We start from the raw sequence: 13,098 nt of genomic DNA, 5'->3' as shown, positions 1-13,098 counted from the left end.
ACAGGTCCTGCCATTGTTTTTCGGAGGTCTTCTGGAAGCCTTGCATCTCCTTTTGTACTTTGTCTTCTTCGTGGATGACCCTGATATTTTCCCTCAGTTGTCAGACCTGTTAAGCTTTTTGGGGACTCAGATCCAAAAAAAGGACACTGCTTTGTCTTGGTTGGAATCGGAGGCAACTCTTCCGATGTTGGCTCCCTGATCAAACTTGGAACCTTACCCTCAAGTGTTAGGTCTGTACTGAGGATGTTTAGGATTGATGGTAACTTTAACGGGTCCTCTGCCTAAACCCAGCAATTTTTCTTCTCCTTTTTATTGTGGAACATAAACTTACAAAAAAGCCAAGCCCCTAACAATATCTCTCTCCACTAACTTTCACTCCTCTCCACTAACACCTCTCTCCCCAAAATGAAGCCAGGGTTGGCCAAGGCTGAAAGGTTTGCAGGGGCGTTTGTGCTATCAGTAGTCCAGCAGATGGAGCTCCTGACATTGCTTTTCTGAGGTCTTCCAGCAGGCCTGCATCTCCTGCTCTTGGTTTTCTTCACAGTGGGCTTTAATATTTTCTCTCAGTTACTGGACAACTTCTGCATTTTGAAGCCTCAGCTCCCACGGAGGATGCCATTTTCCCTTTCTTGGTATTGGAGGCAGCTCTTCCAATGTAGGCTCCCTGGTCAACTTTGGAGGCTGAGCCTCACGTGCCAGTTCTTTGCTGATGTTTGGAATCAAGAGCAACTTTAATGGGTCCTCTGTCCAAACCCATTTCTATTTTTAGTGTTCTCCCTAATTGTGGAACAGAAATTAACAAAAAGCCAAGCCCCCAACAGTGTCTCTCTCCACTGTCACTCCACCTACTAATGTCTCTCTCCCCACAAACAAGCCAGGGCAGTTCAATGCTTTTCCTTTTTGTTTTTAATGTATATTTATATGTGTGTTTATGTGGCATCAAATTATTGTAAGCCACTGTGTCCCCTTCAGAGTGAGACGGGTGGGTTATAAATATAGTTCATACATAAGCCATTGCACACCCCTCCAGAATCCTTTTACAGCCATCCTCCACTTTTGCAGAAATTATAGATGCAACTCCCCCACGAAATTGGAAAAAAAATATGAATATCTCTGGTGGGGGAGATAAGGCACTGCTGCTATCACCAGGGAAGAGGAGCCATTCACAACTTCACGTATCCTATGGATCCCGTCTCCTTTTCTTCTTCATGTTTTGTTTTGCTTGTGAAAAGGAATGGAAATACCAATAGGAACACAAGTGTGACAAGCTGGAAGAGAAACTGGTCCTGCCTGCACTTAGGATGTTCACTTACCTTGTGAATCAGATTACTCCTCCTGTATGCTGCATGTTCATGTTCCTTTTTTCTTTTTATTTCATGTATACATCTTCATTGTTCTTTGAACATAAAATGGAGCTTCTTAAACCAATTGGGGTTGCCATAACTGTACGTTGGGGTTGCCTCCCCTCTCTCCTGTGTACATGTGTGTCTGCTTTCCCCTCTCCCATGCATCTCTCTGCCTTCACTTGTCTCAGTTTTTCCTTCTCTCCAGTGTGTGTCTTCCTGTCTCTTGCATGTGCGCCTCTCTGCCTTCCTGTCTGAAGTCACATTTGTCTCTCCACTCTTCCCACTCCCTCTGTCCTTCATATACTTGGGACTGCATTAAAAATTATCTGGTGAAAAAGTCACAAGCTGAAAAAGATTAAAAGCCAATTTTGCACCAATAGGTGGTTTGGCTCCACAGAAATTTGGAAAATATATTTTGGTATGAATGATGGATCAGATGTTAACATGAATCTATCAATCCCTATTCAAAGTGGCCCTGCAACATCTCTTCCATGTGTTCCTGTGCAGCAAGGTTGACCCCACTACCATCCCAAGGATATGAACCTAACTCACCATCACATACTGGTAGGAGACATCACCCTTCTCTGTCATTCAGACTTGGATTATATGATTTCTTAAAGTTCATTGAAACTCAACACCTCACCAGAGCTCAGAGTTCTGGAGCAAGACTCTTTCGCCAACAAACAACTTTTATATTTTCGATGATAAGGTTCTCAGGATGGCAAATACTTTGTGTCTTGAAGTGAGACAAACAACTAATATTGTAAGTGACCGTCAAAGATGTACGAAGAGCCCCAATACACACATATTTACCTTTCCCCTCATACTTGCTGCAGGTTATCAAAGCTTCCTGGGCTACACTGTCTTCAATACTATATTTGAAGAAAATGGCAGCCTGGCTCTGGGTGGACAATACTGAGGTAGATTAGCTTATGCACCATTCAAATCCAAACCATTTTTGTAGACAGAGTTGAGTCTGTCTGTCTTCCAAAAATTAATTCTACAGCAGACAAGGAGGGTAAGAAACTAGCTTGTATCAGAAGGAAACTACTCTAGCTGTGCTTCTGGCTGGAATCTTCACTTATGGTGCCTGCATGGGTACCCATCAAAAATATTTATGGGATCAGGCAGCATCCTTTGAGAACTTATCTCAAAAGGATCACAGGGCTCTGACTATGACAAGGAGCATCTGTTTTAGCTCATCACATATAGCTGGTGAAACGGCTGACTCATGTAGAAAACTGGCAATGTAATGGCTATAAGGAGGTTCAAATTACCACCAACACCACAATAGCAATATCTTCCCAGCTTACTGACCCTTACTGTCAAAATCTTGCTTGAACATATATCTTGTGGATACATCTACCAGGGGAACAGTAACACCTTGCAAATGGTCTAAGCAGATCTTTGGAAACATGCACTTCCACATGGATACTCTACGACTGCTGTTTCTTGAATGGGGTACACCACAGGCAGACCTATTTGCAACCAGAAAACTCACTACCACATCTTCTGCGCTTGGAATCAGGTAGCATCATGGGGACCTTTCCTCGGGGATGCCTTTTTTTCTCAAATGGAGGGGTCATCTGAGGTAAATTCCCCATTTCCCCTTATTATGAAAGTATTAGAGAAAATAATCATGGATTTGATCACTTGCATCATCACCCTATGGTGGAGACAACATTGGTTTTCAACCCTTCTGTCCCTATCTTGACACGTGTCACCAATTCTATTGTCGGAACTTACTCTCCACCTTGAAAAGGGAGGGTTGGACCTCTGGACGCTCTGTTTGACAGCATAGAGAACTGGAGTCTTATATCTATCATACAAAGTAATTATATATGCTCTTGAATGAAAGATCTAATAGCAGAAAGTTTGCCCATTTTCTTCATGTCCATGATATAGCTGAAAGGAGGATTTTAAAGAAGTCAGAGAGAGTCCTCTACCCAAAAGGGTGTCCAGAAACTCAAGCACACCCCTAATTCAGCAGTCTGCAGGTGTAATGTTTTGATCATTAAGGAAAGAAATGAATTGCTTCCATTTGTACAGACACAACTGGGATGTAATGTCATTATGCCATTAGTAGGATTTGTAATCTCCACCCACCAGTTTCCAACCCAATACCATCTTAAGATATGAATCCTGTATTTTGGGGAAACTTTGAGCCTTTGAGGACTTCTGGTCTGCACCTAGCTACCTGGAAAATTGCCTTTCTTGCTGCTATTACCTCAGTGAGATGCTTGAGAAGAGTTCTGTGCTCCCAAAGAATTAAAATAAAAATCCTGAAACCTGACTACTTTTCAACCAAAGTTTGTCTCAGCATTCCACATGAACCAGGCCATCACTCCCCCAGATTTTTTTTCTCAAACCCATAGTCTCATCTTAAGAGAAAACTAAATTTTTGGATGTGGAAAGGGCTCTGGCTTTCTATGTACACAGGTCATCTTCTGTAAGACAGCCTCCAAGACTTTTTGTTTGTTACACTAAAGAAAGAAAGACTGGAACTACCCATATCATCTCAGAGACCTTCAAAATTGATAACTTCATCCATTTCATTGTACTATAAACTGGCTGTTTATTGTACATGCTTTCATAAGCTTCAACATCTTCTGTTGCTTGACGTACATTCTTCATTAAAAGTGTGTTTTGTAAAAAAAAAAGAATTAAAAAGAAAGTAACTGTCGTTGAATTTTCTGTGTTGCTGTACATTCTCCTTTGCTGGGTTTGGGCTACTGTCTTCTATAAAAAATGAGCAACTGTACAAAAGAAAGAAAGAATAAGAGTTTAAAGTTATAATAAAGATTTTTGATATTTGTCAAGTACTTTCTGTTACATTTCTCCCACCATCCAACTTTCTAAGCTTGCTAGTCACTCGGTTGTGTGATTCACAGAGCCCACAAAGAAGAAGGGCAGGCTGCATACCCAGAATCAAAGAATCAGAGCTGGAAGAGACCACAAGGGCCATCCAGTTCGACCCCCTGATAGGAAAAGACAAAGCATTCTCAACAGATGACCATTCAGCCTCTAGTTAAAAACCTCCAGAGAGACTCCACCACACTCCGAGGCAGCTGAACAGCTCTTACTGTCAGGAGGTTCTTCCTAATGTTTAGGTGGAATCTCTTTTCCTGCTATTTGAACCCTCTGCTCCATATCCTAATCTTTAGAGATGCAAAAAACCAGCTTGCCCCCACCTCAATCTCAAATCCTTTCAAATATTTCAACATGGCCACTATGCCCCTCTCCGCTTTCTTTGCTCCAGGCACTGGATGTTCTGCTGGACTCAAACCTTGACATCTGCGTATTTAATCTGAAAATCTGAAACTGGCATACATGGCCCTAAACACCTAATGGTATAGATTTCTGAAACCTATATAACAGCTATGTGTTTGCTCTGTGTGTACCTCTGTGAATCAGGTATGCATGAAGCCAGGGCAAAGGCCACCAGCATAGTTTTGCTTCCCACTTGTCCATATTTGCACACTTAGAAAAGTGGGCTCAAGTGCCTGTGCCCAACTTAGCATCTTCCTCCTCATGCTTGTCTCCTATGTTCAGGAAAGTGCATTCAATCATGTTTCCTGGAATTCTGAAACAACCTATGAAACAATTATTTATAGTCTAGATATGAGAAGCAAGGTTAAAGGACTTACCCGACTGAAGTCATTGCTCCACTTCAGTCTTGAGGTAGGGGGCACAGTCAACTATTTTCCTAAGACTGGCAATGTCCACCTTTTCTGAACACATGGGACAGGTGTTGTCATTTTGTAACAAGCTGTTTAAGAGCAGACAACACAAACATTCACAACTTGGAAAGTCCCAATTTGCAAATTTTCTTCTAGCCCAAATTCAGAAATTAATGTCATTTCCTGGCAGTGGATTTTGCTTTGACTAAAGCTCTCAACTTTTTAGATGGGCATGACATTGGCAGTGAATAACACAACATATTGTAAAACATAGCAGCACGGTTGTATTTCAGCTCTTCTTGGGAGTGTAGCAGAAACCAAATGGATAGATAATTCTTTGTGCCAATGTCATATATTGTTCTTACTTTCAAAGTAAGTACCACACAATTAAACAGAAAATAACACTTTCAAACCAGGAACAATTTTTGTTGAAATTTTGTTACATAGTTTAATAATCATAATAGCTGTCAATCCTGCCACAAGGACAAGTTTGCTTTCAACACTGTACACTGATAAAGGAGTAATGTGTTGTTGAAGGCTTTCATGGCCAAAATCACTAGGTTGTTGTGAGTTTTCCAGGCTGTATGGCCATGTTCCAGAAGACAGTAAATAAAGAGCAACACTCAAAATTGGGAATTCCAGACATGAAACAATCAGGGCCAGTTAACACCTCCCAACAAAGGATCCCCCAGGCAGCAAGCAGCCAGGCTTTGAAGCTGCAAGGTCATTAAATGCTACTCAAGGTGGTCAATTGCAACATTCACACTTACTCCAAACAGACGAGAGTTCGTTCTCCCACCCTGGACATTCCACAGATGTATAAACCTCACTTGCCTAGTTTCTAACAGACCTCACAACCTCTGAGCATGCCTGCCATAGATGTGTGCGAAACGTCAGGAGAGAATGTTTCTGGAACATGGCCATACAGCCCGGAAAACTCACATCAACTCGATCAAGGAGTATTTGTGCACAAATTCTGAGATTGTTTTGTTTTACTTCCAGTTGAGAAGGGGAGATGAAATCGAAATTTCAAAATCAGAATTGTCGTACGCAAACTGGCCTTTGCTTGATGTCTGCCCCTTTCAGTTTAAAAGGCAGCAATTTTTTCCTCAGACCTCTTTATAAACAAATATTCAACAAGCGTATTTTCTGTCACTCCTTATCCCATAATACTGCTGGCTTGTTTTCTAGATTTATCCCAGCCGATTAGGGATTGAGCAAATGAGCATGTTGATATCACAGTATTATGTAAGCAGTAAGATTTGATCACATGCTGAATTCATATTTAGAGGGTGATTATAATGTTTCTTAGACTGTTTACGCTAATTAAAACAATGAACATCTCAAACGTATAGGGAGCTACAGAGCTAGAAAACAACAGACAAGGGTCTTGAGAAGGTAGTAACACTGTTTGTGACGTAAGAGTTGAAAGAAATTGTCTAGTACGGTCTAGTACGGTGGAAATATGAGCAAAAGGTCTGGGAGGAAAAGGAAAACTGGGAGAAAAAGAAAGCTACACCAAGGAACTAAAACAGGAGAGAATGGCTGAAATTTGCATTTTGATCTGAAATAAATCAGATAAGCAAGCCACTTGAGTTAATCAGATTTACTCTTGGCATGGGAAATGTGCTTGGTATTTAAATAACATTTTTTTTAAAAAAGTGATTCAAACTTACTTTCTGAACTCTGAATGTAGGGCAGGGAAGTCACAATGCGGGCAAATGGTCCAGTCATCTTTAACCATATGCCGCCCCTAGAAAGAGTTGGAATAATAAATGCTGATGGGAAATTGTTCACATGGCTCCCTAAGATAATTAATATAGAGTGCAATTATTAGAAAAGGTTTTTTTTAAAAACAAATGCAGTTTCTAGAATCCGATAATGTAGTATTCTTGGAACAGAGTTCTATTAGTGGCTTACATTCATATATGTCTTTCATTTTATAATAACTTTATTTTTGTACCCCACCTTCATCTCCCCAAAGGGACTCGGGGCAGATGGTGGCTATTCTCTTATATTTTGTGACCATGCAAAACCTCCCCTCCACAGTAGCTGAGCTACTACTGCTCCTTTCCAGTGGGAAGGAACATCATAATGCTATTAACAGTCACACTTTTATATCACTTTCTTTTAAAGGAGGTGCAACTATTATGCGATGAAAAAAAATCTGCCCTTGATTCTCCAGTTTCTGTGGAGAGATGATCCACCCTCAAATGAAAAGCACTCTGTTTGATGGATTGTTTTTTAAAAAAACAAAAACCTGCCATCGGTGAATAATACATACACATCCAAGTAGAGTCACCTTTTGCAGCTGATAGATGATAATTTTGTCAGCACCGATTGTTTTTAAGTGCAGGCCAAGGTCTTTAGTGTGCCGATCACCACTGGTTGTGCCAAAGTCTTTGCAGTTCTATCTTTAAATCCTCACTGTTGTTGTTATTGTTATGTGAACTCTTAAGTTTGGCAGTTTGACCTTGATATATATGTAAAACAGACCCCTTTACTCAAGTTACCTATTGTATTTCATACTTACCGTAGCAATGCAATATGGAAGGTTATTTTTGCACCCAGGACAGAGCAGCTCACATTCAGGCAACAGGAAGTCACAATATGGACACGGCGTTGTGGGCTCTTCACCTTCTGATGTGTCAGGCCGCCTGGTGAAAGCAAAGACAATGTCCACAAGGAAACTGAAAGACTGTCAGCTTTAGTCATCCATTAATATTGCCATGTTTTTCCTCACTAAACGTTAGTCCAGCCTCTAATCACAGAAAAGCTATACCAGGATCAGAACCACAGGCTCATGAGATGTTTAGGACTACAAGTCCTATCAGCTCCAGGTGGCATCAATGTAAGGGGCTTATGAGAGTCGCAAACAGAAATATGTGGAGGACACCTGGTTGGCCATTCCTGTGTTATAATAAACATCTGGTCTTGGCTCTGTTGGAACCTCCAGTAGGGAGGCCTAAAACGCTGAGAATTTAGTTCCTTGCACTAACTTTTAGATTTGTAAGCTGGTGATTTCAAAGTGGGTATAACTTATCCTATATCAGTGACTGTAAAAATGTGTACTAGTAATATACGAGGACCACAGGTGATAGTTAAGTGCATGGGCTGTGATTTTAGGTCTCTGTTGGTTCAAGTTCCCATGCTTTATAGTTTTGTGAATGAGACTAACTTAATCTGGGCCTTGCTGCATAACATGGAAATAACTGATGATTGTAAGACTGAGGGCCCTTCCAGACAGGCCCTTTATTCCAGGATCTGATCCCAGGTTTTCTGCTTTAAACTGGATTATATGAGTCCACACTACCAGATAATCTGGGATAAGCAGAAAACCTGAGATCAGATCCTGAGATAAAGGGCCTGTCTGGAAGGGCCCTGAGTGATATAATATATGTTATTTGTTGGGAATGCAACAATACTGTAGTGCAACCAGGATAAAAAGCACATACGCATGGAAAATCAGGGTGTCTAGAATTTTCCGAGGCTGCCTGCATGAGCGCAGGAATAAACCATATGTGCAATTCACAGTGACCACGATAAGAGAAGTTCAGTTGACCTTGCCTCTGCTTGTAATGGATAAAGGGATTTTGGATTTGATGAACAAAGAGCTCTCATAATCTTATTACTTGTATTGCTTCTGGGGGGAAAAACACAACAGCTAAAAGGCACACTGGCTGGGCAGCAGTGATTAAATACCCTGTCCTGCGTATTAATAAATTAAATAAGAGTTATTCCCAAATTATGCATGCAGAAGATTGCACCCTAAGGCTGCTGCCTAGTTTGTCCATTTATACTGGGCAAGCAAAGTTGTATCAATGCATTTCCAAATCTCATTTAAATAGAGGCTTGTTGTTGTTTTAAGCTAACCTGACCATTACTTCAATCTTCTTTTTGTACTTCAGGTCAATTTTATTCCGATACTCTGGTCTCATCAACATTGCCGCAAAACCGAACGCTGACTTTTTCAATCCTGCTCGATGACATTCAATCACTGTTGAAGTCAAGATGGGCACAATATCTACAAGGAAAACAAGAAAATAATGTTGTGTGTAGAGTGGTTTTTTGGGTTTGGGGGGGGGGGGGTTGCTTTTTGTCACAGTCATCTTTTTCTGGATTTAAAAGCTCTGTTAGTTCAGTTGACTCTCCCAAATGTTGGTGACATGGGCCAGTAACAATCATAAAATCCAAGGCATCAAGCATCAGGTTATTTCAACAACAAAAAACCCAGATCAAAAATTCTAGGATTGTAGGTATTGCTTTCACATATAAGAGCAAAGATCCACTCACTGAAATGCCATCTTATTCTAGGACAGATTTACAGAGGTTTGAGTGATCCTTTAGGATTGTGGTTCTCAGAATCAGAAAAGTGAGTAATACAATGGCAGAAGAAATTAAACAAAAGAGTAAAAGCAATGTATATCGGAACAATCACACACACTCCATAGAAGCCCACAGTGGGACAATGGATTAAACTCTTATGCTGGCAGGACTGCTGACCGACAGGTTGGTGGTTCGAATCTGAGGAGTGGGATGAATTCCCATCTGTCAGCTCCAGTGGGGACATGAGAGAAGCCTCCCACAGAATGGTAAAACACCTGGGCATCCACTGGGCAATGTCCTTGCAGACGGCCAATTCTCTCACCCCAGAAGCAAGTTGCAGTTTCTCAAGTCACTCCTGACACACATACAAAATCGTACACATTCCAACTTCTCGGAGTGTTTTAATCTCCCTTCAATGACAAATAATACATTTTAACATATCTTAATAAGAGAAACAAGAAAATGTCTAAACCATTTGAAATAATCTTGGTGTTCATACATTTTATTAAGAGACATTATCAACTCATGATAATATGTTTAGGATTTGGCCTCAGCTCTGATTTGGTTTGAGCTTACTTGTACTTGACTCAGTCTCAATCCAAATCAAAATCAGGAAATCCAATGTTGTATCACCTGTTGAGACAACTATTGACCTGTACTAGGCAACCAAAATGAATTCAAATTATTGTTTCTTCATGTATGTACATGACTTTTGCAGATATGGTAGTTTGCTGAACGCACAAATCTGGGGAAATTTGTTCTATCTAAAAATTGTCATAAAATTGACCACAACATTCTTCTTTTTCATGTAAATTCATATCCTAACTTTATATGCTAGAAATGTTAGATGATAACTTGATAAAACATGTGGAAGACTAGTGTTATATATGACTACAGCAGCAAGGATCATCTATTCTCAAAGATGGAAAGAATCAACTACTCCGACACAAGAAGTTTGGCTTACAAAGATGTGTGAACTAGCAGAAATGGACAAATTCATGATGCTGATTAAGGAGAAATTTTGAATTAATCTTCAGCAAAGATGGGGTCAAATGTCCACTATTTTTTTTAAATTAGAAGAGTGTCATTTTATGGGGAAGGTTTATAATACATGTGGAAAATCGAGAAAAGAAAACTATCAGGCAGAGAATGTGCATTCTGAATGAACAAAACGGTACAAAAACATGAACTAAATGGATGAGACGGTAACTGGGCCCATGACTACTAGGCATTGTAGATTTTATGCAATAAATGTTTTGGGGCGGGGGTGGGTCCAGCGAAGGCAGTAGTAGTATGTCCTTTATATTAAGAAAATGTATCCAAAGACGTTACATCTATTTCAGACACTACAAATATTAAGGAATATACAGATCTTGAAAACGTGGAATAAAGACTTAACCAAATTTGTATGGCAAGGAAAGAAACCGAGAATTAAGTACCTTAACCTAACAAATTAAAAAAAAAAAGGTGGCTTCGGCCTACCAGATCTGAAATGATATTACAAGGCCTGTGGATTGAGCTGGATTAAAGATTGATCAGCCCTAAGTAATATAAAAACTTGGACATTAGAAGGATTCAATTTATGAACTAGCTGGCACTCTTATCTCTGGTATGGGGAAAAGAAAATAAAGAATTTTTGCAATCACTTCATTAGGTCATCATTAATAAAAAAATTGGGGAAAATATAAAAGTAGACTATATACAAAAACTCCACTATGGATCTCTCCATTAGAATCAGGCCATAGAAAGGAAATGGGACAAGAAAAGTGGATTACGTATAGAGATATATTGAAAACACAGGATTCTTCTTAATATTTGATTAAGAATAAAGTAATCAAATAGACAAGAATATTTCTTGGTTTCATTACAATGAGAATATTAGAACAAAGGATAATAGGATTTTCTGAAAAAGAAAATTTCTGTGATAAAGTATTGAAGACAGATAAAAAAATTAATAACGATATATATATATATTAGAATGGTCCACAGAAACAGAACAAGTTAAAACTGCATGATCAAATGGCCAGCATATATTAGGCATTCAGGAAAAGAGGAATGAAATGTCGGCAGAAAGAAGATAATAAGACCACCACTATAGTCAACCCCAACCTACTCATCTGCTAAAATACAATCAGCAAAAGAAAAGTCAACACAAAGCATTAAAACCCTCCCATTTGCTAAAAGACAACCAGCAAAATAAAAGGGAATAATTCCTCCTCATAACTACCGTGAATGTGGAGTGTTGTGAGATCCTTGCCCCACATGAAAAAGGTCCAACTCTTCTCCTCATTCCTAATGTTCTCCTTATAGTGACGTTTTGCAACAATTTGACATGATTTGGACTAATCTGGACTTACTAATTCCAATTCTGACCTAACCCAATATGGCTCAATTCAGTGTAGATTTGAAAATGAATTGGCTGCAGATCCCTCTTAATCGCGACATCAATGAATCTGTTGAAGAATGGCATAAAGATTAGCATTAAATCTGCAAACCTAAACCCACCTACTATATCACTTACGGGATGGAAACTTGCTGATATTGTTGGCAACACGAATAAGCATACGTGCTCCTTTCATATGGTCACCACTTTTAACATGAATCTGAAATAGAAATATGAGTTATTCTAAATTTTATCCTAAGAATTTCGTAGCTAAAGACTACTGGTTTTAATATTCCAGAGCCAACTATTTATGAAAGTTTTTTTTTCTGTGACAGGCAAACATATACACATTCCCATGAATAGGACATCAAATCTTATGAGACTGGAGGCGACAGGATTTTCAAATAACACTTTCAAACCAGGAACAGATTTTTTTCAACTATGTTGTTACATAGTGTAATGTTTGTGTTGAACCACATGGAAGAGCTATAGAGAAAGCTACAGAAAAATCAACTGTAACACATAAAAAGTGTAAAGGGAAAAAATCCAAAGCTCATTTATACAGTAAGGATTAAATGAAACATATATACTGCATATTATATATTATCTATATTGCATGGAACTCTTAAAAGGGGTTGGTTTAATCTCTGGTTTGCTAGTAAAAATTGATATACCATGTCGCAAAGGAGGCATGTCACCAACATGAAAAGTTTGGAAAGCTTTGGTGTAACACATTTCACATGTCTGTTTAGTCCCATTTGTAAATACTACATTGTAACACAAGCTGAAGGTGCTTCAGAGGAAAGTCGCAGGATATTAAGAAAGTGGTCAGAGAAATTTTACATACAAGTAAAATCTTAGGGAACTTCCAGACAGCACCAAATCGCATGTTTTAATCAGGGGCAAAAAATCCTGGTACTTCACATACAGATCTGTTGGTCCCGGATTTCTGTCTCAATCGTCCACACTTGCTGCTTTGTTGCGGGATTCAGAGGCTCCCAAGATGGCCACCACAGAACTTCCATTGGAGATTTCGGTGGGTTTTTAAAAAACTTAAAATATGCGAACATGCGATGTTGCAAATCATTGTATAAGTTCTTTTCCTGGGTTATATAAGCTGCAGGACAATCTGTGTAGACAGGGTGTTGTTCCTGGGTCATACATGTCTATTCCTCATTGCTCTTATTGTGAAAAGATGTACCATGTTGACTAGGGGGACACAACTTTGTCCTGGCCAGAGAAAATATGCCCTCCACGTGTATCATGAAATTTCTGGCACACAAAGTTTTCGCGGTCTACTGAACTGTCAACTTCTTTTTAGGAACCGACCAACCAGGAACAAACATCTAAAAACTGGGAACAA

The 13,098-nt window shown here is 39.5% G+C and overlaps 1 protein-coding gene across 3 annotated transcripts in view; it reads right to left on the bottom strand.

Moving 5' to 3' along the window:
• Nucleotides 1-3,896: 3,896 nt before the first annotated feature.
• The window catches only part of WDR19 (WD repeat domain 19), a 48,536-nt gene continuing 39,334 nt past the window's right edge, over nt 3,897-13,098 (bottom strand). Inside the window, exons 32-37 of one of the 3 annotated variants that reach the window (XM_067469030.1) lie at nt 11,874-11,955; nt 8,900-9,050; nt 7,560-7,683; nt 6,703-6,779; nt 4,994-5,115; nt 3,897-4,102 (exon numbers count right to left, since the gene is read on the bottom strand). In XM_067469030.1, coding sequence (XP_067325131.1) covers nt 5,004-5,115; nt 6,703-6,779; nt 7,560-7,683; nt 8,900-9,050; nt 11,874-11,955 — 546 coding nt within the window. In that variant the 3' untranslated portion in view covers nt 3,897-4,102; nt 4,994-5,003. Of the gene's footprint in view, nt 4,103-4,993; nt 5,116-6,702; nt 6,780-7,559; nt 7,684-8,899; nt 9,051-11,857; nt 11,956-13,098 lie in introns of those variants that run through there. The other 2 variants (XM_060777821.2, XR_009631607.2) reach the window with 2 other exon arrangements.

Source organism: Anolis sagrei, chromosome 5 (assembly GCF_037176765.1).
Source record: "Anolis sagrei isolate rAnoSag1 chromosome 5, rAnoSag1.mat, whole genome shotgun sequence".
In the NCBI taxonomy this organism is placed as follows: domain Eukaryota; kingdom Metazoa; phylum Chordata; class Lepidosauria; order Squamata; family Dactyloidae; genus Anolis; species Anolis sagrei.
This window is presented reverse-complemented; position numbering and strand designations above follow the sequence as displayed.